The 26,755-nt window shown below is 41.0% G+C and overlaps 1 protein-coding gene across 1 annotated transcript; it reads left to right on the top strand.

The window, feature by feature from the left end:
- The first annotated feature begins 7,587 nt into the window (after positions 1 to 7,587).
- On the top strand, positions 7,588 to 8,362 carry LOC114882051. Its single transcript, XM_029198931.2, has 2 exons — positions 7,588 to 8,271; positions 8,318 to 8,362. Exons 1-2 carry the CDS (start codon positions 7,588 to 7,590, stop codon positions 8,360 to 8,362), a joined length of 729 nt encoding a protein of 242 aa, XP_029054764.2.
- Positions 8,363 to 26,755: the final 18,393 nt, after the last annotated feature.

Below are 26,755 nucleotides of genomic sequence, written 5' to 3'. Positions count from 1 at the left end.
AAAACCATATAGACGACTGTCGCGCATTTTCTGATCATTATACTTCAAACTTTGAAGTGAATTTCAAAGGTTCAATTATCTTTCCGTACTTTCTTAAATTTTTTTTATAACTCCATTGGAGGTTTATTAATATAGCTTTTACGTTCATTAATATAGGTAGGTTAAAAATTAATACAGGTTTATCTATATAGATTGTAGATTGATTGTAAATTTATTAACATAGGTTACAAAATGAACGACAATCCATTGAATGGTCAGTGGAATATGTCTCGTATTTTTCGCGAGATAATTCCAGATCGAGAAACTTTAATAAATTGGTGTCAACGTGTGGGACTTCTCCCAATTCGGCGGTTTTGTCCGAAAAATGGTCGAGAGAAAATGTTCCTCTTACGATCTAGTCGGGACTTTAGCTCGGAAACATGTCTTGGCAGGTGATGGCGTTGCTACAAGCATAATGTTAAGCGCACCTTCGCTGAGGATTCATGGTTTGAAAGACATAAGTTCCCTGCTGAGGATGTTATTTTAATGACATATATGATATCTCAGCGAGCTACTCATGAACAAATTCATCGCGAATTGAGAGCGACAAGGCAAGTTGATCTGTCAGCTGAGACCATCACTGATATGATGTCTTTTTGCCGTGAGGTGATGATGGCTCATCTTGACAGTCTGTATGAGGGTCGAGGAAGACTTGGTGGACCGGGCCGAGTGGTTCAGATTGACGAAATGAAACATGGTCGTCGAAAATATAATCGTGGTCGAGTTATTCGAGACTGCTGGGTCTTCGGTGCGATCGAGATTGAATCCGGTGAAGTTCGGCTCGAAATTTGTCCTGATGCCCGTCGAAGTAGAGAGGTGATGGAATCTTTGGTACCCAAGCACATTGCTCCTGGTTCAATCATTCACAGCGATGATTGGCGTGCCTATTCCCATCTGAGTGAAATGGGTTACGAACATCAAGTCGTAATTCATAGTTACAATTTTGTCGATCCAGAGAGCGGCGCACACACACAAAACATTGCATCCCATTGGCGTGTATTGAGGCGAAACCTTGCAAGAGGTGGCGTGAATGATGCAAATCTGGATTACCATCTTTGTGAGCATCTTTGGCATCAGGAGGTAAGGCGCGCAGGATTCGACCCCTTTGCAGAATTGATAAAATGTATCTGTAAAGTGTATCCGGGTAAAGGGGTATCAGTTTCAGGGCCGATTAAATACGAGCCGGAGAATGAAGAGGAAATAGCTCACTAAGTGAGAATAATTTAATTTTTACTTACGTGGTTTGATTTGGTTAAGTTAGGGTTAGGTTACGGATTAGGTTAAGTTAGGTTAAGGTTTAGGTTAGGTTAGTTTGGACCACAAATGTGCTGTTTGGGGCTTGCATTCTACCCCAGCGGTGTCATGTGCCAACCTCTCCTCCTCGTGGTGTGGTCCGGGGCCGGAACTTCCGGTGGCAAACGGGGCTCTGGCTGTGGGTGAAAAGCGCTGTGTTTAATGAAAACGTCCTAGATAAAAGCTTACACGCTGTCAAAGAGTCTGGCGGAAGAAGTTCCGAAGCCGTATCTACATTATATGAATAGTGAATAGGCTAGGTTATGCTATTTTTTATGGGGTGGGGGCCCATTTGTTCGACAATATGATGGAATAATGACGTGGTGGCATGTTAATGTTATACTATAATCTGGGTACGGCTTCGGAACTTTTACCGTTGGATTTTCCGTACCTGAATACAATGATTGGTTTCCATGAGTTGGCAGTTGTTCCATTTCCGGTGACACTTGGAGGGTGGTGGTTGTTGCGGAGTGGATTTAATAGCGCAATGCGCCCTTTAATAGCACTGGTATATGTAAGTGTAAACTTGGGAACGGTAGAGCGGGTTATGAACTCCACGAGGCTCACAAAACAATGAGGTTAGGTTACGTTCCGTGTATGCGCAGTATCGAATAGCATATGTTCAGTATCGAATAGCACAGGCGCACTAATGAATTGCGCATGGTCAGTATCGAATAGCGCATACGTAGGCCCAGAATTTTACAAAACTTCTTTCCACGATATCTCAAAAACGGTAAGACACCCAGCTCTGAAACCAATTTTAATCGGTTTCTGGTAGTCGATTTAGGTTATATGCCAAACCTGAGTTCTCAATTCTAACGGGGCCATTCGGAAACTTATCCCAAATATGTTAACAAATATGAATGGATATTTTCTTTTTTTTATTATCAATAAAACCTTTTATTTCCATTTAAAACGTTCGTATTCAATATTGCTTTCTAACGGTTGAATGTGCGCTGAATACGAATGTAGGAACCATTTATCGCTATTAGAAACGTTGTTCGGGTGTTAAATAACGAACGCAATTAAATAGGGGAACAAACGAATAATTTTATTTATTTATACTAGTCGACAGTAAACTTGGTATGAAATCGCACATGCATATAATTAGAATTTCTTCTACAACTTGAATTTAAAAAAAAATATTTGAGTACTACTATATTTCGAATGTCATTTTTATCACTTTTATCGATGTTTAAACATACGTAGTTGGTAATATGTTATATATTTCGCAATTAAAACAATCAAAAATTTTAGTCACTGGTGAAAAATAGTTTCCGGATTCGTATTCAGTGAGTATAATAAAAATATACAAGAAGTACATATTGAATGTTAGTTATCCTAATACGCTTTAAAAAGTATAGATGTGTTTCGATATACACGGTCTTGTCGCCGTTCGTGTGACTTTCGTTCTATACAACATAAACACTATGTCACTGTAATCGATAACATTCCACCGCTGGTCATTAATTAATATTAATGTAACTGTTATTACTTATACCTTTTTTTTGCAAATATCACATCTTGTTGGCGAAATTCCCCAAACTGTAGCAGAACACGAAGTTGGCAACGAAAGTATTTCGTCGGTGCGTCGTTACCGATAGCGGCAGCACCTCTCGGGCCCACTTTGTCCACGCGGAACCGGCACGATCGACGCCATGATCGATTCTTGTTCTTCTTGTTTGTACGCTCAACGTAAGAGCACGTGTTTCTGACCACGCGAGTTTGTAGACAAGACCGCCATATTGAACACGCTTTTCTGTATTTCGCAATCCACGCGCGTTTTATGTGTATTACGCTTTTCATAAATGTACATAGTGTAAACAAACTTTATTATTAATCTATTAAGGTGCGTGTTTCACTCTCCGTCCTCGCAGACCACGCATTTCGCTTACACATTTATATATTTCTGTTTCAGAATAACCCCGAAATAATAAAAAGAAAAATAATAAGAAAATGGGCGAATCAGAGAACAATTGTAAGTATTATTTCAACTTTAATAGTGGCAAAAGAGTACAAGAAAAAATTAAAAGAAGCTGTGCAAAATGTACATAGTGCATAATTCAGAAACATGCCTGCAGTATATATATATTTCTTTTTTTTTTCTTTTTCAGATCAACAAATGTTTCGAGACTTTCAGCTGCTGCTGCAGCATCAGCTCCCTCAGGAGCAAGCTATGGAAGCGGAGGAGTCCAAGAAGACGAAGCCACCGCGAAGTATGTATTACAGATTATTTTTTATTACAATATGAATTATTGCTTTGTTCAGAGGAATACAATATTGCCCTTATCAGAACATCTTTGTTGTTCAATATAAGGGCAAATATTTATAATAATAATATTTTAATAAAAAAAAATACATATCTAATAATTTCAATTATACATTACCCCCTCACGGCGCCTGAGGGGGTACCGGGGGGGACGGGGAAGGGGGGGTAGGGGAATAGGAGAATGGGGGAAGGGGTAGGGGGTAGGGGTAATATTATTCAATTAAGTTTCTATTAATAAAAACAAAATTAAAGTCATTTAAAAAAATGTTATCCGGTGTTCTGCTTTTTTATTTTTATTAACCAGCAGTATTTGATCCTTACTTAACCATTAAGAACGAAATACCACCTTACGGCATCCTACAAATATTGTTCGTTTCTCTAATTCCACTAAAAAGTGTGAAATAAAATAATTTTTAACGAAAAAAAATCCGACTTCGAAATGCACTAACAAGTATAAAATAATTTCCATTTCATTTATATCTGTATTACACAGCTATTAATACAATCTACTTAATCGTTAAATAGGATACTAAATATATTTCAAAGTTTTCGGAGGCGGCGCAAGATTAAAAATACCCGAACAAACGATGCTGCCAATAACGATTTGATTGCGGTATGGCAAACTTGGTAATTAATAAGTCGTAAGAGAAAATGCGGAACGTTATAGGTCTGGTTGAAAACATTTGTAATTGTAACGATTGTATCAGAAATTTGCAGTACTCCTGATGTACATGCACTATACTGCAGTTCACGAGAGACCATACTTAACTCGCGTCGCTCACTAGGTCTAGAGAGATTTTTAATAACGTGTGTTATTCCCCTCTACAACTTGCTTCTTATTATACTTTGCGATCATATAAATGGTGGGCAGAAATATATGACGTACGATAACTGATAATCGGTGATGATATTGTAAAGTTTCACGATACAATGAAATTCCTATTATTTTGCGTTAAAAAAAATGATGTGAACGCAAAGTAAGAAGCAAGCTTGTAACGGGGTCGGTCGGTTCGGTGCGCACGGCGTTGCGCACCGCGGTCGGTTTCCCCGCGCCAGGGTTCGCAAGGGAACAGGTCGGTAAATAACGAGGCGGTGTTATGTAGAAAAATATACGTTTATCTAAAAACTGCTACGGATGACTGCTAGTACAGCCGGGCGGCTATCCACGCCGGGCTGGTCGGGCGGTACTGTCCGGCCTCGGGTGCTACAATAAAAAGACGGTCTGGTGGTTAGACACGTGGAGCCATGATGCTTAAAACTACAATACAGGACTTACATACTACGGTCGGAACCCGGTCCGTCACAGAAATTACGCAGAACTTATATCTAACGCTCTTACAAACTACTGCGGTCGCTACCGCCTTACGAACTAAACGGACGCACACTGGTGTACACGGAGCGCGGGCGCAAGCGGAGCGCGAACGCGAACAAATTAGCGAAAGCGCCGAGGCACTATCGAGTGCCGAGTACGCGGACGCAAAATTCGGGAAAGGATTGACCCGATTGGGCCGACGGTGTTTTATTCAAACGCGCTGCGGTGGAGTTGTTACCCGCTTGCCTCACGCGGCTCGTCTTCTCGTACGCCGAGGTAGAACCGAACAGCGAACGAGATGACGACCAATCCTGGCCAGCCTGGGTAACGCCACGAAGCTGGACGGAATCGGCTGCCAAAGGCAGAATGCGGTGCCGTGTAAGCTAGAGTTCGGAATCCCCGCGGAAACACCAGCAGAGATTATGAACGCGCACTAGCTTGGTCACTCCGGGTCAACCACGGGACTGACGAGGCTAGACGCCTACGGCCGCTGGACCTATGGGAGCTGCCAGGTCGTAGCATAGTGCAATGCTACGGCCCGTTGGCCAGAGATCTCTTCGCCAGGAAACCCATGGCGTCGAGAGCTCTGGTGCTCCGGTCCGGACCTCCTAGCAGGTCCCCTCGGGGCCGAAGCCCCGAGGCAACTCATCGATCATCGCATCGATCGGTCCTACTTATAGTCTAATCGCACGGGAGTGGGGATGCCGTCGCGGTGGGGGCCCGCGATGCGCGACTCCGATCCGCGGCTGTCGTCGCAAGCTGTAAATGGGAATCACACGCGCTATTAAAAATCTCCCTAGACCTCACTAGGTCACTAGCTGCGCGAGTTAAGTGCGGTCACTCGTGAACTGCAGTATAGTTAATTCGCAATGGGTTTGTTGATTCCCGTTGAATATGGTTTAATTGAAATTATCAAATGGGTCATTTATTATAGGTTGCCGACGCCCGAGTTAGGATCTGGCAAGTAGAGGAAAAGTTTTTAATTTTGCGCCGCCTCTGAAAACTTTGAAATATATTTAGTATCCTATTTAACGATTAAGTAGATTGTATTAATAGCTCTGGAATACAGATACAAATGAAATGGAAATTATTTTATACTTTTTAGTGCATTTCGAAGTCGGATTTTTTTTTGTTAAAAATTATTTTTACATGAAATAGTCTGCAAAAATATGATACATGGCCCTTGTGGCGAGCTTAATAGCTCTTCAGTTTGCATGCAAAACGGTAAATGTTCGAAAAACTATCCTCGCTCTGTCATTTCTGAAACACAAACTGCTGATGATGGCTACCCAACTTGTCGTCGAAGAAGTCCTGAAAATGGAGGACATACTGTAACATTAAACATGCGTGGACAGATGGTAGATGTTGACAATAGATGGGTCGTACCATATTGTCCATATTTATTACGGTGCTTTAATGCTCATATTAATATTGAGTTTTGCCATTCGGTGCAAGCAATAAAATATATTTGCAAATATATTAATAAAGGATCAGACCAAGCTACATTTTCTATACAGAATGATAAGGACGAATTACAAAAATACGTTAATGGTCGATACATTTGTACTTCAGAGGCAACTTGGCGGTCTTTGATTTTTCCATACATGAAAGATTTCTAACTGTTATGCATTTGGCTGTTCATTTGGAAAATAATCGACGTGTTTATTTTACAGAGGAAAATATCCATCAAATTTTTGAAAATCCGCGTAAAACTACCCTTACTGCTTTCTTCGACTTCAATCAGATGACTTTGCAAGAACACTTTTATATATTGAAGTTCCTAGCTATTATACGTGGAGCAATAATAAATTTTCAAGAAGAAAACGTGGAGAGGATGTGGCAGGATATCCTGACATTAAAAAGGACACAGCTCTTGGTAGAGTATATACTATTCACCCAAATCAAACTGAATGTTTTCATCTCCGTATAGTGTACTCTACCCGACTTTTAAAGCTGCTTGCGTTGCACTCGGTCTTTTAGAAAATGATGATCACTGGAAAATTACTCTCATTGATGCTGCTATATCCGAATCGCCATCTAAATTAAGAGATTTGTTTGCCATAATTTTAGTTTATTGTCAACCTTCTCAACCTAAAATATTATGGGAAACATTTCAGAAATATTTCTGTGAGGATATCTTATACAAAGAAAGATATCAGAGTAACAACAATTATTTAACTTATTCTGAAGAAATTTTTAACTAAGGCCTCATCGAAATAGAAGACATAGTTGTGAGACTTAGTGAAAAATACTTATGTGATTATGGTTTGCCTACACCAATTCGTAACCAACAAACTATTTTCAATCCTATCGACTCAACATTCAGATATTCTTATGATATCAATGAGCTACCAGATTACGTAAATATCAATCTTCCTAAATTGGTACCTGATCAGCGACTAGCATACGATTCAATAATTGATAGCGTTCACAAAAATCAAAATAAAGTATTTTTTATTGATGCTCCTGGTGGTACCGGCAAAACATTTTTGATTAATATGCTCTTGGCTTGCGTAAGATCTATTGGGGCTTTAGCTCTTGGTGTAGCATCATCCGGTATTGCTGCAACGCTTCTGAGTGGTGGCAGTTGGTCTGGTCCACTTGGCAGTTGGCAAATGGTCCACTTGGACAAATTTTACAAGATACAAAACTCATAGTATGGGATGAATGCACAATGTGTCACCGAGCTCACATTGAAGCTATTGATCGTACTTTAAGAGATATTAAAAATTGCGATAAATTGATGGGAGGTACAACGTTCGTCTTTGCTGGTGATTTTCGTCAAACCTTGCCAGTTATTGCAAGAGGAACTAGGGCGGACATCGTTAAAGTATGTCTTAAATCATCGCCTATTTGGAGATTTGTGCAGAAATTCAATTTGAGAACAAATATGGGGGTGTATCTCGGCGGAGGTAATGCTCAATTCCCTTCAATGCTATTAACTATTGGAGATGGGACGATACCGAATGATAATGGCAATATATCCATTGATCAAAGAATAGGTAATGTAGTTGATAACATCAACGATTTAATATCCAAGGTTTACCCTGATATCGAACATTTTTTACAAAAATCATACCATTGCCTATGTGAAAGAGCAATTATAACCGCACGAAATATATCTGGTTTAGAAATCAACAACATTATTTTACAAAAATTAGTTGGAGAAAGTAAAGAATATCGATCAATAGATACAGTTTTGAACACTGAAGATGCAGTACATTACCCTCTAGAATTCTTAAATTCTCTTAATCCGGAAGGGTTCCCACCACATAATCTTCAACTAAAGGTTGGAGCTCCAATAATTTTGCTACGCAATCTGAATCCTCCCAACCTATGCAACGGCACTCGATTGCAGGTAAAAATAATGCGGAGTAATATCATTGAGGCTATAACCTTAACAGGACCTGCAACAGGCGAGATCGCCCTTATACCTCGCATACCTATGATGCCCACCGACTTACCATTCCAATTTAAACGTCTGCAATTCCCTATCAAAGTATCTTTTGCCATAACAATAAATAAAGCGCAAGGGCAAACATTTAAATATATAGGACTCGACTTACGTTCAGATTGCTTTTCTCACGGACAATTATATGTCGGACTTTCGAGAACGGGTAATTCGAAAAATCAATTTCTTTTATTACCAAATGGAAAAAAAACAACAAAAAATATTGTATACTCCGAAGTTCTATAATATAACATATCAATAAATCCAAATTCTAGGACATGATACGCGGGCAAAGCCGCGACGGGGGATGCTAGTATATTATATATGTTGGAATCTCTCTCCTTTAGAAGTTTCACCAGCATTACTTCGTTCCTTTTTACTCATCTACAGAGAGAGTGACTTGTTATAAATTAATCTCTCTCCATACTTATTCTCCTCTCTGAACGTATCAGAGAGGATGTTATTTCTGACACCTCTTGATTTTCCTTAAACTCAGGACGTAATTTTATTCATATTTCAGCGGACGTAATGTGTATTTTAAGATTTTCAATATTTCTAAACAGTCTCCCTTCTAAAAGTGATAGAACGAATTTTCGTCTAACACTACTTTCTTGGTTCCCAAATTTTATACAATCTTATACTTTTTTAGTTCGAACCAATTTTGGTTACACACAGTTGATGCTCAATTGGTATAAGTATACACACTTATAAGTGCATACAGATCACCAGCCTTATATTACAAGGCTCACCACATATGGGCCATTCGGTCTTAGACACCGACCCGTGGTAATGCTGTGTGGAGATAAATAATAATTCGCAACGGAAAACCGGAACGAGAATAGTCGAGAAAGTGTATTCTCGAGGAGCGGTAGACTGCTTTTTAACCGAGGTCATAAAAGAGCCACACGCTCGACGCTACTCCCAACCGGTCCGAGCGAACCGAAAGTGCCTTCCTATAAATACCGAACGGCCGGCCGCTAGGTCGGCGACGCATGGGCTTACGCCCAGGCGTACACCTGGGCAAATGGCCGTGTGAGCGTACCATCCCGCCGGCACGGTAAAACTTAGACTGAAAATTCGTCGAACATATCCTTTCATTTAATAACGTTCTATACATGAAAATTAATAAATTAACATGCACGACATAATAAATTCACATTTTCATGTAAATCTTGGGTTTTATTAATATTTTTAATAATTTTGAAACCGCCCAGAACCGATGAGATGAAAAAATTAAAACGATATTTTTGCATTTTATTACGATAAAACATTAACAAATAAACGAATATAACAATATAAATCTACATTTGTAAAATAATTAAGCAAAATTACCATTTTTTAAGACACAAAAAGTATCTCAGAACCGATAAGTCGAAAATTTTAACAATCTTATTTTCACATTCTGTACTACTGATCCATCGTTAAACGCTGTTAAACTAACGTCCGTGATGATATAAATGAACATTTTCGCTCCATTTAGCCAAAAAATCGACCTTTAGTTGCGCTCCGAAATATTTCAAAGTCCCAGCGGCGTATTGCTTCGCCTCTTAGAACCGATTAGTCGAAAATTTTAACAATCTTATTTGTACATTCTGTACCACTGATCCATCGTTAAAAGCTATTAAACTAACGTCCGTGATGATATAAATGTACATTTTCGCTTCATTTCGCCAAAAATTCGAACTTTAGTTGCGCTCCGAAATATTTCAAAGTTCGAACGGCGTGTTGCTTTCAAAGTGCCTCCCTCTAAATACCCATCGGCAGGCCGCTAGGTCGGCGACGCACGGGCTTACGCCCAGGCGTATACGGGGGCAAATCGCCGTGAGAGAGTGCGATTTCGACTTTCGCAATAAGATAGTCTCACTTATGAAAAGAAACGTATACTTCTCCAAAATAAAAAAACATGTTCATCACGATCAATGTAGATCATGGGTTTTATTCATATTTTTGGCAATGGAGTTACCGTACATAACCGATGAGTCGAAAATATTAAAATACATATTTTCTCCAAGTTCCAGCGGCGTGTTGCTTTGCCCCGAAATTTTTCAAAGTGCCAAAGCTGTGTGTGTCGCTTTGCCCCGAAATTTTTCAAAGTGCCAAAGCAGCGTGTGTCACTTTGGCTCGAAATTTCTCTAAGTTCCAGCAGCGTATTGCTTTTCGATCAAAAACAAAAAAAATGAGCAATGCCTGAAAGTCGGAAATATAACATCCAACCTTCACCAATTTCACAATTTCTTCGAGATTCGTGTATATGTATGATTTATAATATATAAATCTCTATTATTATTATTCTCTTTCTTTCTAAAATCTCTTTCTTTCCGTATTCGCACTCGTTCCTCTCGGTGCGTATTTTACTACTGGGGCCTCGTCTAACCGACAAGACGAATCCCCAAGCATAGGGCTGAGTCTCAACAGATCGCAGCGTGGTAACTGCTCTACCTAGTACAACACCCCGCCAGATACCTAAGTCGTCTACAGACGATTCCAAGTCTCGACGTCGATCTTGGAGTACCCATGATCGACCGTTAGAGCGCCGCGGCCGTCGTTCGGCGAGATCCCGACGACGAATCCGATGACGCCCGTACGGCAATCTGGGGCCCGTGCGATGACCGGTCACGAGGGCCGGCCGCCTACTAGTGTCACATTGTTTTGAGCCTTTCGACTCACACGAGACTCCTAGAAATATCGTTGCCACATTTGTCTAGAAAGGATACGGCCTTAGAGGCGTTCAGGCATAATTCCACGGATGGTAGCTTCGCACCACCGGCCGCTCGACCGAGTGCGTGAACCAAATGTCCGAACCTGCGGTTCCTCTCGTACTGAGCAGGATTACTATCGCAACGACTAGTCATCAGTAGGGTAAAACTAACCTATTTCACGACGGTCTAAACCCAGCTCACGTTCCCTGTTGGCGGGTGAACAATCCGACGCTTGGCGAATTCTGCTTCGCAATGATAGGAAGAGCCGACATCGAAGGATCAAAAAGCGACGTCGCTATGAACGCTTGGCCGCCACAAGTCAGTTATCCCTGTGGTAACTTTTCTGACACCTCTTGCTGAAAACTCTTCAAGCCAAAAGGATCGATAGGCCGTGCTTTCGCAGTCTCTATGCGTACTGAACATCGAGATCAAGCCAGCTTTTGCCCTTTTGCTCTACGCGAGGTTTCTGTCCTCGCTAAGCTGGCCTTAGGACACCTGCGTTATTCTTTGACAGATGTACCGCCCCAGTCAAACTCCCGGCCGGGCAGTGTCCTCGAATCGGTTCACGCCGGAGTATTATCGGCGATCGGCGCAAGGCCTCACACCACTCTTGTACGCTTGGTTCTAGAATTCCGTGACAACCGGGTCGAAACCACGGTGCACGCGCTCCGCCTAACCGAGTAAGTAAAGAAACTATAAAAGTAGTGGTATTTCACCGGCGATATAAAATCTCCCACTTATGCTACACCTCTCATGTCTACTTACAATGCCAGACTAGAGTCAAGCTCAACAGCGTCTTCTTTCCCCGCTAATTTTTCCAAATCCGTTCCCTTGGCAGTGGTTTCGCTAGAAAGTAGATAGGGACAGAAGGGAATCTCGTTAATCCATTCATGCGCGTCACTAATTAGATGACGAGGCATTTGGCGATTCCTGTACCGCATGCCAACACAGCGTGACGGTATAATTCCGAGGAGACCCCTCGTAGGAATAGAATAGTTAACTCAAGTGTATTTAATTGCATTCAATAACAGTTTTCTTGAGTTTAGGTCGTAGCTGTAAAATAAATCAATTATTTAAAATCAAACGTCATTGTTACGAAATACTAATTAAAAAGAAAGCCAAATTGTTAAAATTATTAAGTTATTATTATAAAAATGTACAATTGTCAAGATCAATAAATATATATACAGTTGTCATAATCAATAAATAGGTAACTAAGTAATAAAACCTTATTATTTACTAATGTATTCTGGTTATCCGTCTAAAAATATTGTATATTCGCGATTTCAATAGAATTTTGCCACACTTTTAGCGATATGATTTTCATGTTTCCAGTACTTAACCCAAGTATAAGTAGATTGTTTTTTGTGTTGGTGGGAATTGCACTTTGACTATAACCATAGGCAAGACCGCTCTTATTTTCATTTTGTATGTTGTGAGCAAATATTCTAAGCCCGTTTTATATTTCCTTATTTTTTCGGCTTCAGCTTTTTGAAGGTAGTCCCTATTCGACTACCAGAAGCCGTTTCTCATTTTTAATTATTAGATCAGGTTTGAACGTATTATCTTCTGTATTTATTGTTGGTCCGATGAATACCTCATTGGTGTCTTGGAGTTTATTAGCTATAAAATATTTAATCTCGTCATGCCGTTTTATCCTTAATCCTTTAATGAATTGGCATAAGCCTAGGATATGACCTAGTGTTTCGGGTTGTGCGTTGCATTGTCTACAGGAGACATTAATTTTCTTGTCCGCTCGAGCTAGTACGACCCTGGTGCCAAAGGTATTCGTTCTTAGTCGGATGGCGTTGATATATCTCGACGGATTTAGCAGATGGGTTCCTCTCAGCCATGTATTACCTATTTTATCCTGCACGAACTCGTTAACTCCTTGTCCTTGACTTTTTAGGTTAAGCCATTGCTTTATATGGTCATTTTTTAAACTTTTTTTGCATTTATTAAATCTTCTATTTTAGCGGGCCAATTGATCCTAAAAGAATTTGCGATATATTTTAATTTCTTTTCTGCTTTTTCGTCGGTCAAATTGGACGTGGCTGGATCCCGCAATTCTTTGATGGTAATCGCGTTTTTTAAGACAGCAATTTTGATAATTTGTTCGAAATGATGTACTCCTAGCCCCTCGTTGTCTTTCGGGGTATAGAATAAGCCTGTAGCAGTTGAGGGCACTAGGTGTAGTATTTCTTTTATTTGCTGCCTTATTTCGCTGTCAAGAAGTTTCAGTACCGAATCGCAGAGTGGATTGACTAGAAGACAATATATGAATCGCAGAAGAATATATTGGACAAGGAGATCTATTTTCTGGTGTGGTTTTAGTGATAACTTTCGTGTACGTTTTATTAAATTTACTATTTCCGGTACTATAATTCTGCAATCCATACACTTCTATGGATCAATTTTGGCTCCAAGGTATTTAAAAAAGGTCTCAGGTTCCGTATTAGGTACTTGTTCAGTATCGTTAATCTTTATAGCAGGGTCTTTCACAAACCACGTATCTTTCTTTGTAACAATTTGGAACGTTCTACTTTTTTCCACAGAAATTGGCATACTTAAACCATTCAGGAATTGCGTCACCATATCCAGTTGCAGCTGTGCTTCTTTAGTGTCCTTGCCTAAGGTAACAACGTCGTCGGCAAACGCAAGCACTGGTATTTTGATATTATCATTTATAGCGATACCCTCGGTTTCTTCCTCGAGTTTTTCCAGAAGAGGTTCCATACATAAGTTGAACAATAAGGGGGACAGAGGATCCCGTTGCTTAACCCCTCTGTAAATTTTAATTTTGAGGCCATTTTTATCTTTACCCTTAGACCTCTGAATCATGGTACTGCATTCCGTGTACATATTTGTTATTAGACCGATTATTGGCTCTGGAATACCTTTTTTCTTTAAGCTTGGTTCAATCGCTGAGTGTGTAAGGATGTCAAAGGCCTTAGATATATCCAGTACAATAAATGTACCACCTGTTTGTGTTTTACATTTGGAGAGGTCCGAACTTAAAAGCGCGATATTGTGCGCACACCCGTTTTCAGCTGTAAAACCTTTCTGCCTAAAATTTTGAACAACTACTCCTCTGATGCGGGTATCTATAATAGAAGAAAACATCCGGCTTAAAATTGAACTAATAGTAATAGGTATCCAATTACTAGCACTGCTAAGACCTTTGTTACCTTTAGGTATTAATGTGGTGCGATTGTTTTTCCACATAACCGAATAATGAGAACTATAACATAACATATTAAATAGTATTGCTAACACCGTGGTTAAGCCGGGAACCTGTAGATGCTTTTCTTGTAGACCATCTAGGCCTGCTGCCGATTTATTTCAAATTTTTTTAATTTTAATTATTATTTCTTCCGAGATGATAGGAGGGAAGATTTCAGCTATATTTAGCGGCGGTCTTTTCGAAAGAAGTGATAGGCTCCTTTTGGGCCGGGATACTCCCATAAGTTATGATAGAGACTTTTGATGTCTTCCTCGCTAGGTATCTGTTTGGGTGGCTCCCAAATAGTAACCTTCTTATTTTTTATTCTACCAAAAGTCTAACGAGATTCCAAGGTGGAGATCGAGTTTGGATTTTTCCAAAGACCGATGGATGAGGAACAGTGGTTATCTTAATGATTGACTCTTGATAACTGGTAAGATTTGATATTTATTTAATAATATGCAATAGGTTCAGGTCTTTTAAATGAAGGGGAATCTTTTAAACACAAAAAATAGAAACTATACTTTATCCCTGAGTTATGGCGAGATTGCGAGGTTCTTAGAATACTACGAACGCAGTTGTGTTTACAATAATTAAATCTAGATATGTCTATGTTTAAATTCGAATACACCCACCGAAGGACTTCAATCGAACCGCTTTCAAATTTTGAAATAATAATATATATTGTGACCCTTTTGGGGGTTCACTCTATACACAGGGTGTCGCGAAATACAAAACTTTGTTGGGCGCCAGCCACTTATCGTGGCAACCGAAATCAAGAAAAGGAAAAAGAGGTATAGGGGAATTCACAACGGAGGGGTCTCGGGCACTTTCGTCCGCACAGTTTCGCGGGGGAGTACGCGAGGAGGAGATAATGGGGGACAGGAAGGTACAGGGTCGGGATGGGTTCTCGCGGGGTCTCTACGTTACGCGTAGCTTGAATAATAATCAGGGGGTTCAAAACGAGAAGGGGTTCGTTGCCAAACTCGGACTCTATAACAATATGATCGAAAATTATAAAACCAAAGGGCTCACCAAAATCACGCCACACACTTCAACACAACCCAACTCGCTTTTCTATAAATCTTAAAGTTGCCGTACAAAATCTCTCCAAAACTCGCTACGTTCGTATACAAAAGATAGCCTAGGGCTCAATGACGGCTCGTCGTCGCCGCTGCGACGACGGGACCGTCGCGGGATAATTTGGGGAGGGGATTGGGAATAGGAAGGGGGCCTCTTCCGGCCACGGGATAGATCGATTATCGATTGTCGATCTGCCGGTGTTCGGGGTCGATGGGGCTGACGGACATCCGGCGGTGACGGGTGGGCTGAGATCTTCGGGCTCGGCGACAGATGGCTCTTGGGTGGGCGTTTACCGTCTTCTGGGCTATTTTTCCCGAAGTCCCGTGTTGCTTTTCCTTCTGGAAGGGTTGAAGGTCTGTTGCCGGCCTTGGAGCTCCTTTTGAGGATGGTCCTTATTGTCGTCTGTCCGTCGCCTCCATCGGCCCGACACCGATGGGCAGGGGGAAGGGGGAAGGTGTGGGAAGAGGGAAGGTGTGGGAAGGGTTAAGGGTCATTTTTAGGTGGAAAGTAAAGTGGGAGAAGAGTAGCGATTGTAACGGGGGGGGCACAGGTGTCACCACCAGCATGTTCTATGAGTAAAAATAGGAAAAAATGTTATATAAACATAGGTCTGAAAACGCTTTATAAAAAAGTTATAGCCTAAGCTTAGCGAGAATTGTTGGTACATCGGAATGTAACAGTAAGTCGAGGGCATTAATGAAATCTATTATGATTACTTTTATTTAGTATGTTTACTATTGGGAATAGTTAAACGTGATAATGCAGAGATCGAATTGTGTAAATATCTGTACTGTTATGATGATTTATAGGCTAATTAAGCTTAGGCTATAACTTTTTTATAAAGCGTTTGCAGACCTATGTTTATATAACATTTTTTCCTATTTTTACTCATAGAACATACTGGTTCAGTTTGATCGGTTAAAACTGGAACACCCTGTATATGTATGTATGTATGCATTGTGACCCTTTCGGGGGTTCACTCTATACAACAAAAAGAAAGGGGACGTCGCAAAATACAAAATTCGTTGTTGGGCGCCAGCCACTTCTTGTGGCAACCGAAATCAAAAAGGGAAAGGGGTATGGGGTGTTCACAAAGGGAAGGGTTCCCGGGCACTTTCGTCCGTACAATTTCGCGGGGGAGTACGTGAGGAGGAAATAGCTGGGGGGTGGGAAGGTACCGGGTCAGGATGGGTCCTCGCGGAGGTCTCTACGTTACGCGTAGTTTACAAGGAAAAAGGGGGGTTGACAAAAAGGGGGGTCGAAGCGAGAAGGGGTACGTTGCCAATCTCAAACAATACCGCGATACAATTAATATTGAAAGGGGCTCACCCAAAACACCTCACACGATCACACTCCTCACTCAAACGTTCCGCAAAACTCGCTTTCTCAAAACTTTCTAAATATTCTTTATAACGATCTCTCAAAACTCTCTAATGGTAGCCTAGGGCTCAATGCCGGCTCGTCGTTGCCGCTGCGACGACGAGACCGTCGCGGGACATTTTGGGGAGGCGATGGGTCTAGGAAGGGGCCTCTTCCGGCCCGGGATGGATCGATGATCGATTTTCGATACACCGGTGATCGGGATCGATGGGGCTGACGGACTTCCTTCGGTGACGGGTGGGCTGAGGTCTTCGGTCTCGGCGACAGATGGCTCCGGGTGGACGTTTGCGTCAATTTGGGCCGCATCATCTCATGCTTCTGGGAGATTCCTTGGGAGTCCCACGTTGCTCCGATTATTGGAGGGGTGGGTCTGTCGCCGGCCTCGAAGCTCCTGGTGGGGGTGGTCCTCGGTGTGCCAGTCCGTCGCCTCCATCTGTCCGACACCGGTGGGCGGGAGGAAAAGGGGTGAGGTGAGGGAAGGGTTACGGGTTTGTGTTAGGTGGGCGCATGGGTGGGGGAAGCGCAGCAATTGTAACGGGGGGGCACGGGTGTCACCACGTTACAGCATGCATATGCACGCTGTGTGGAATACAAAATAGAAAATAATCTAATAAAACAATAGTTGAATGTAGCATAAGACATATCTTATCTTGGTTTTTGGGGGCAGCGCATTGGTGGTGCGTCCTTCTCGTCGGGTGTAGTGTAGAAAAATGGATGGTAAACACTCTGGCCTAGGGGGGCTGCACACAAAATTACAGAGTGAGATAATGGACGGTGACACAGTCCAGTAAAACCCTAGGGATAATACGATAACAAATTATTAGATAGCAGGAAACTAAGAAATATATGTATATGCTACTTACACTAACAAGGGACATTACCCAATCGACACACGCCGATTTTGATGCCCTTTGAGTATGATATAGAACTGAAAAAAATATTTGACACGTATTTTTTTGATCGGCAATCGTCCATGCTGAAGGGGTGAAAAAATGACAAAAATAGATTATTTTTCAATATATTTTTTAAACAAATAAATTTATCAAAAAGGTGGCTACATAGAAAAATTTGCTGTTCTAAAACACACAAATTTCATTTTTAATTTTTCGCCTACACCTAATAGTTCCTGAGATATTCAAGAAAATATGTTTTGCAACCCCAACTTTGAGGGCTAGTTTCATCCCTTCAGCATGGATGATTGCCGATAGAAAAAAATACGTGTCAAATATTTTTTTGAGTTCTATATCATACTCAAAGGGCATCAAAATCGGCGTGTGTCGATTGGGTAATGTCCCTTGTAAGTTAAAAAAAAGAGCAATATAAAATTATAATATAAACTGTTGGGAATCTTATTTACCGACGTATCGGTAACACTTACTGCGAGAAATTTAATGTCACTAACGCGGCACTCGCTCTCGTCGCTCTCCCCACTCTACCAAACTTTTCGAGCTCACCTGTATGACTACGGATTCTCCTTAGAATCAATTAGAAATTCAGACGACAAAGAAAACGGTTAAGTGAGAAAGAACGACAAGAGCGAGCTTAAATCAAATTGGTTTATTGTAAAACTACAAGATCTAACACTTTAAAAATCTTACAAATCTTCAAGTGTTAACTAAACTAAAACTAAAAACTAAAGCTATAATTAATCAATTAAAACCTAAAGCTATAACTAATTAAAACCTGGACTTGATTCTACCTAAAACCTCACTCACCATCCAATTATTCATTTTACTTTTCGAACTTTAAACATAAGCATATACTAAACTGTGCTAAATACCAGTGATGCAGGAAAGGATACCACTTCCTTTTCACGAATATCTCTAACAATTAAAAAATTAAAAATATAAAGATATACTAAAGGACACTGAAATAAAAATTGATTACCTTAGTTTATGATCCACAATAATATGACAGTAATATATGCTGAATTGCCACAAAATCTGATACACAAAACTGTAACAAAAGGTAAGCAACTTAGATATGCAAATCTGTACTATAGTCACGGATGATATAGTTTTTTAGATATAATGGACACGATATTAGACCCTCTAGATCAGAGCTCGGCAAGATCTGCACTTTTCAGCCGATTTTCAGCTGGCTCCGCCTACCGCTATTCCTCTTGCCGCGACATTCAACGCGCAGCCTACGAACCGTTCGAGGCTCAGGAGCGTATCACTCGTAAACGTATGCTGGCAACCACTTAAAAAAAAACGCATCGACAATAATACCTCATAGGTGAGGTGGACAGCTGTTGCCAGCTTCGTTGGCTGCGCGTTGAATGTCGCGGCAAGGGGAATAGCGGTAAGCGGAGCCAGCTGAAAATCGGCTGAAAACTGCAAATCTTGCCGAGCTCTGCTCTAGATATAGGGTAAAATACAAACGATGCAGTAATGACAGGTTTCGAATAGTGGTTAGGTAGCCATGATGACCACGATGCCATGACACCAGAATCCGACATATCATGCCTACGGATAAGAAAATGAATAGGGAACAGCCATAAACTACTAAATATTGTGAGTGGGTACCATTTGCTAAGAAAATATCGTAGAATATACAAATAACACTGTCCAACAGTAAATTTGTTTTCCGATTCTCACTGGGTGATCCTTATAGTGGTTTATACGCTGATTACGAATCTGCATACCGTTTTGCTCCTACACGTACAGTTTTTGAGAAATCTAATTTCGAAAAAAAATCATATTTTTCAGATTTCAAGAAACCTTCTGACGTAATTATAAAAGATATTGAAATTCTATTTATACTAAAAGATTCTGTAGACTTTCTTGAATACAACGATACCTATCTTTAATACATAGTAAATGTTTAAGTATGTTTAAACGATCATTGGACGCGGAGGGATCCCGGTTTGGCACCAATTTTTCAGGATATTTTTTTATTTATCTGAAAAAGTAGAGGTCCAGCATAAAATCAAATCATATCACGCGATAGAGTAGATTTTTATCTTGAGAAACCATCTGAAGAAAGTTGCAACATCGATTTTTTGATTCAGCCAAAATGCGAAATAGCTTTGCAGGAGACGAAGTACCAACAGTGGCGCTCCACGTCAGAACGATTCCTCGATGTCCCGCCTAATGCAGTTGCTTTAAGTCCTGACGCGGAGCGCCACTGTCGGTACTTCGTGTCCCGTGAAGCTATTACGCCTTCTGGCTTGATAAAAAAATAGATGCTGCAACTTTCTCTGGGTAGTTCTTCAAGATAAAAATCTGCTCTATCGCGTGGTATAATTCGATTTTACGCTGGACCTCTACTTTTTCAGATAAATTGAAAAATATCCTAAAAAATTGGTGCTAAATGCTAAAGATAGGTATCGTTGTATTCAGAGTCTATAGAATCTCTTAGTATAAATAGAATTTCAATACCTTTTACAATTACGTCAGAAAATTGGTTTAAATCTGAAAAATATGTTTTTTTTTTTCAAAATCAAATTTCTCAAAAACTGTACGTATAGGAGCAAAACGGTTTGCAGATTCGTAATCAGCGTACAAAACACTATAAGAACCACCCAGTGGGAATTGGAAAACAGAAAAAAAGTTAAAATTTGTTGGACAGTGTAATCATAGATAGTAGTACCAATTATAGATAATAGTACTAATACATAATGGAGTCAATATAAGGCTTGGAATATATGTAATTATAATAGAGTAACTGTAGATGACAGGTAGTATTGTGTGCGGGCGACTAAATTAGGTAGCCCAAACATATACGGTCAAATAATCATAACCTAGACCAGGAACCAAAGAACTAGAGTTATAAAACAGGGAAATGAGTTATACGTAATGAAATACTACTAATAATAACAGAACATGGTAAAATATAATATGGTAAAAATAATATCGCAAATACATAAACTCCGGGTTAGTACCCGGTAATGGTGCAATAGGGAGAACCCCTCCTGCACCTACACATGAAAATAGGGAGAACTTCCTATTGTGCTGACACAGGGTAACGGGAATACAGCAAGAGATGGAGTAACGATATAGGGCGCACCTAAGATGTTAGCTATGTTAGGTAAAGAAATAGGCAAATTGACATGGAAAACAGGATAAAGAAGGGAAGCAGCACCGAGTAAGACTGAAGTTATGCCGAAAGGCGGTTTCGATCTTACCCGGCCTCGGTAAGTAACAATGGTAAGTACGGGGGGGGGTTTAGTGGGTATAAGAAGATAAGAAGCCCCACACTACCGGGCCTTGCACTCCTAGCCCGGTGTGCATAAAGCATTCCCCTCCTCCCCCTCGCCAAAAAAAGGTCAGGTTAGCATCCTGCGAAAAGGTTCGCCGCCTCTACACGGGGATCGTGCGGAGTATCGCTCTGTACGGATCGCCCATATGGGCTGAGGCCCTGATGGCCTCTCGCCGTACCCAGGTTGTACTGCAGCGAGTTGAAAGAAGGATGGCCATCAGGGTCGTTAGGGGGTACCGCACGGTCTCCCACACGGCGGCGATAACTCTGACGGGTCTCGTATCTTTCAAGTACGAGGTGGAGACCTGCGCCACGATTTTTTGGCGCCTGCACGGTCTCCGCCAAGCAGGAGAAGACCCGCCAGAGCCGACGGTCGAACGGGAATGGATGTGCCAGGCCTGGCAAGATGCCCTGGACCTGTAGTATCGCGAAATCATCGCAAGCGGTGGGGGCGGTCCTGCCGGTCATCCAAGAATGGCGAGACTGCGGCTTCGGAAAGATTACCTACCGGACCACGGAGAGGCTCACCGGGCATGGTTGCTTCGGTAACTTCTTGTGCCGGATCGGTTGCGAAGCGACGGCTGCATGTCGGCACTGTGGGGCGGGGCGGGACTTCGTGCAACACACCCTCGAAGATTGTCCGGTGTTTGCGCGGGTCCGCCACGCCCTACAGTGTGAGATAGCAGTGGATTTCTCGCCGGCGAGCGTTGTAAAAAACATGCTCGCCGGCGAGCGTTGTAAAAAACATGCTCGCCGGCGAGGATCAGTGGCGGGCGATGACCTCCTTCTGTGAGGAGGCCCCCCGACGGCACCGTTAGCTGAGGAGGACGGGGCGGTGGGCCCTGATAACTCTGCCGTTCTTTAATAGTTTTAACAGTAATAACTGTTTTTTTTTCTTTTAAGTCTACCAAAAGAATATAATATATTTAACGTACCCAATTTCTTAAGGAGAATCTAGTCTGATACAAGCTCGCTGAAGTTTATTTGTGTGGACTATTTTAAATTTATTTATTTCTATTTTTATCTCGACATTTAGGTCGTTACATATTCTTGTGACTTTGAATGGTGCTGCTCAGGTGCAATCAAATTTCGAGGTTTTTGGTTCTTTAAATAAATATACATTGTCACCTACAATGAATCGGTGAGGGTTTGTATTCTTGTCGTATAATAGCTTGCTCCTTTGTTTTGCCCTCTTTAGGTTTACGGCTGTTGTAGGTTGAGTTTTTGTGATTCTGGAGAACAAATCATCCAAATAACCTATAAAAGTACGTGGAGGTACCTGCTTAGAAAACGCAGACGGAATGGTGGCTTTTCCATCAAACACCAGTGTGGGGTGAAACCAGTGGCTTCATGTACTGAGATATTATAAGAGATTATGCCGAATTTAATCCACTCATCCCAATCATTTTTATTGCAGAAATGTTTCAGGTAGTTTATAAAGACACTATGTGTCCGTTCTAATGACCCTAATGACTGCGAATGGAACGCAGTGGAAGTTATCTTCTGTATTTTAAAACTTTTGCAGAAATTATTCATTACTTTGCTGACGAAATTGGTTCCCTGGTCTGTGTGAATTGCGCGGGGACAACCAAACCTCTTGATGAATTGTTCGGCGGGGGCTATTGCTACAAATACGGAATCAATATTCGAAAGTGGAATGGCATCTGCATATTTTGCGAGGTTGTCTTGAAGAGTAAGTAGAAAGCGGTTTTGTTTTTTGGTCAGAGGTAATGGACCAACAATGTCCATTTGTACTTTTTCGAATGCCTGTTTTGGAGTGTCTGTGATTCTCATGGGTTGTCTGGTTTTTGCAGAGAGCATTTTATTCCTTTGGCAGCTGGGGCAAGTACGTGTGAAGTTAGCGATTTCCTTGGTCATGTTTGGCTAGAAGAAATCTGCTCTGATCCTTTCGAAAAACTTATGAGTACCTTGGTGACCACCTACGACCGATTCGTGGTACTTCTTTATAATGAAGGGCCTATTTGTTGGAGATGGTAATACAATTTCTCCAGTGCAAACAGTAATAATGTACTCTGGACTATTTAGTTTCTGTTATAGGTGATATTCAAGAGAATTCCAACTAATCGGTTCAATATTATTATGTCTAGAAATACTGATTTTTTTTATGCTCTATCGAGGATACTTTAACGAAAAGGTGAAAAACACGAAACCTTTCATTTGGGAAAACTAATATTTTCCCAACATTAAGATTGTACCGTTCTATTCTTTTTATAGGAAGTTTTCCGTGAGTCAAAAGATCTCTACTTCTTTGTGGCGTAACTTCGTGGTCTGTGGAGAAGAAACGAATAATATTAACTTTAAGCACGTAAAGATGGTCCTTCGTATAGAGGATAGTGGGAGAATGAGGATGCTGAGTCGCTGGTATTGGTGAAGATGTATCTGTCAACAAAACTGTCACGTCATTTCGTCTGTGTAGGTCACTGTCTCCTGAATAGCAGTTTGTATTAAATCGTGTCTTATCATCGGGCGTCCCCGATGTTACACTCTCAATGATTCCACTTTGTAAAAATCTGGACTCCTCAACCCCTATCCTGATATTAACAACAGGCCCCGGGTTGGAGGTTCGAAGCGGAGTGCTGTGATATAGCCTATCCGATATCAACGAATCAACCAGAGCCCGGGCACCCCAATCACAACAAGCCCCTTCCGTATCACACACAACGGGTCTCAGGTGGGCGATCTGAAGCGGGGTGCTATTGTATAGCCTATCCGATTCCAACGGATTCACCAGAGTCTGAGCACACTTTAACACATGGACGACATTCCGACCGACTCCAGAGCAGGGTATTTTTGTATCGCTTATCCGATTCTCTGTTAGAGTATCCGTCGGTGTCGAACCATGTAACGGAATCCTTTCTTTACCATAACCGTCCTTCCTAAATCCACTAGGGGTATCAAAAGGGTTTTCATTCTTTCCAGATACTTCTGTCTCTAAGGAGAGCGACATTTCCCCTTCGTCTGCTGTTAGATATGCGTCGCTGTGAACAGAACTAACATCAGAATCGTCAATTTCCATAATAGTCTCAACTTGTCCACGTGTAAGGAAAACGGCGGCTATTAATTTTTCATTATCTCCTGATGCATCGTCTGAGCCTATATTCTCACCGTTTCAGAGTTTATGGGAGGCAAATCGTTGGCGCCTACGACATTCTCCCGCAACCGCCCAAAAGGAGAGGCGTCCGTGTCGTCTGTCGGAGTATAATTTGCTAAATGGGCATTGTTCGGACAGAAGGAAATTTGTGTCACTTGAGAAAAGTTTGGAAGATTGCAGGACAACGAATCGGCGTTGGAATTCACATTTTCGGGTTTTTACATTATATAATAGTCGTACTCATTCAATTCAATTCTCCATCTTATGATGCGGGATGTAGGGTCCTTTACGTTATATAGCCAGATTAGTGGCCGGCGATCAGTAACTATAGTGAGTTAGTATCCATATAGATAGGGTCGGAAATGCTCAACAGCGAACACAATACCCGGTAACTCTTTTTCTATTGTGGAGTAATTATTTTCTGCACTATTTAGGGTTCGGAACGCATATGCATTGGGGAGATCTTTTTCGACTTGTCCCTGGCTCAATACAGCTCCTACTGCACAATCCGAAGCGTCTGTGGTTACAAGAAATGGCTCATTGAAATTCGGAAATTAAAGTAGAGGCTCTGAACAAATAATATCAGCTCTTTTGGACACAGTATTATTGTGCACAGTAAGAATTGGACACAGTTTTATTGCGCACGTGCAGAATATCACACAGTACAGTTGGGCACCGAAAAAATTGCGCACAGTATCAATTGGACACTGAATTAAATTTGTGCGCCCGTTTCCCTTCTTATGTCGTGATTTATTTCTAGTTATGCGTGTTCCGTCTGACATGGTTAAATCTATGGAATATTAATATATAACCTAACCTAACCTCAATTGCACGTATAAATAAAACATGAAATTCAAGACATCGCCAAATTCAGAAACCGTTATTTCACAAACTGACAACAGTCCTAGTTAGAATTACAGACAACCCTGTGGTACACAATAATTTCATAAAAATTAATCATTCGATTATTAACATTTTGAATTTATTATAAATCCCTGATTACCAACTATTCTTAATATAGATACAACAATTGATAAGCCTAAAACAGCTTCACAAACTGAAAAAATCAAATAATATATAAATATTCCAATTGATACTGTGCGCAACTTTTACGGTGCCCAACTATACTGTGCGATATTCTGCACGTGCGCAATAGAGCTGTGCCCAATTGTTACTGTGCGCAATAATACTGTGTCCAAAGAAGCTGTGCGCAATGTGATAGTGCGCAATCGTATTTTGTGCAACAGAGCCGCTCCCGTTTTCCAGGGTCAGGTTTCACGTCTTCTGAAGAAATAACATGGCCCAGATAAACAAGTTCGTGAGGAAGAAACCTGCACTTCTCAGGCTGTAAAGCTAGGCCAGCGTACGGCAAACGCGCCAGAACAGTTCTTAGTTTACATGAATGTTCCTCCAAAGAATCAGCATATCTAACAATATCATCTATATAGACAAACAGCTCAATTCCTTTTAAACCTGATAATATTAAATCCATACATTTTTGAAATGTGGCAGGGGCATTTTTTAACCCAAAAGGCATCTTATTAAATTCATAATGGCCATGGGGGATCGAAAAGACAGTCTTTGCTTTTGACTTGGGGTGCATTGGAATCTAATGAAAACCGGAAGCCAAATCAAGGATACTGAAATATTTTGGTACTCCAAGTTGATCCAATATGTCGGTAATATTAGGAAGTGGATAAGAATCACTGATAATTTTTTCATTTAATTTGCGATAGTCGATGACTATGCGCCAATGAGGTTTACCTGAAGGACCAAATTTCTTTGGAACCACCCAAACAGGTGAGTTGTAGGGGAAGGCCGTAACTTGTTTCTGTATTTCTTCTTGATGAATAGGTAGAAAGCGGTATTGTTTAGTATTTATCGGAATCTCATCTATTGTCATGATTGCTTAGTGAAGAACTTTAGAGGAACCTAGATTTTTTATCGGCAAATGGAATTGGTGAGGGAATTCATTGATAATCTCCAGGATGCTAGCACGTTCAACTTCGTTGAGATCATTCAGTTCCAAAACTTCAGCTATTTGAACCAACCTGTGAGCATCGACTTTTTCTCGACTTAGCTTTGAATCTGTTGCACAGCCTGAGCGGGGTAATAGTGAGCTTTCCGAAAATTCTTTTAACTCAACCGGTGGTATGGTTACATTTACGCAGATGGGATTAGTATTGATTGCGAAAATTTTTGCGAACCTATTCCGTTGTGTGACTAAAGCTTCTCCTATATAAACACCTGGATAATTAGTCTCCTTATGTAGCCTACTTCCGTTTTAGGTTCTTTAATTGGCACGGATATGAGTGTCTCCGTCCGAGGAAGCAATTTGAAAGAAGATGATGAGAGAAAGAAAAATTCGTCGTCAATCTGTAGACTATTTGGCATACTATTTCCAAATCTTAGTACTGCATCTTGGTTTTCTAAGAATGGCATTTCTAAAATTCCTACCTCGGCGATGGGGAAATCATCATGAACAACTTGAAATTTAACATTAACGTCACGAACTTTGATCCTGATCTCTTCGCAGGTAAACACTCTTCCTGAATCAATACCGGTGATATTGTAAACGACACCGGCGATTATCTCTACATTAGGAACTATTCCCTTTTGTTTTTTTAGATTCAATTGCGAGCCTGTATCAATGAGGAAGTGAGCAGATCCTCCATGGAAGCAGCTGTGAAC

This window comes from Osmia bicornis, unplaced genomic scaffold (genome assembly GCF_907164935.1).
Source record: "Osmia bicornis bicornis unplaced genomic scaffold, iOsmBic2.1, whole genome shotgun sequence".
Lineage (NCBI taxonomy): Eukaryota > Metazoa > Arthropoda > Insecta > Hymenoptera > Megachilidae > Osmia > Osmia bicornis.
This window is presented reverse-complemented; position numbering and strand designations above follow the sequence as displayed.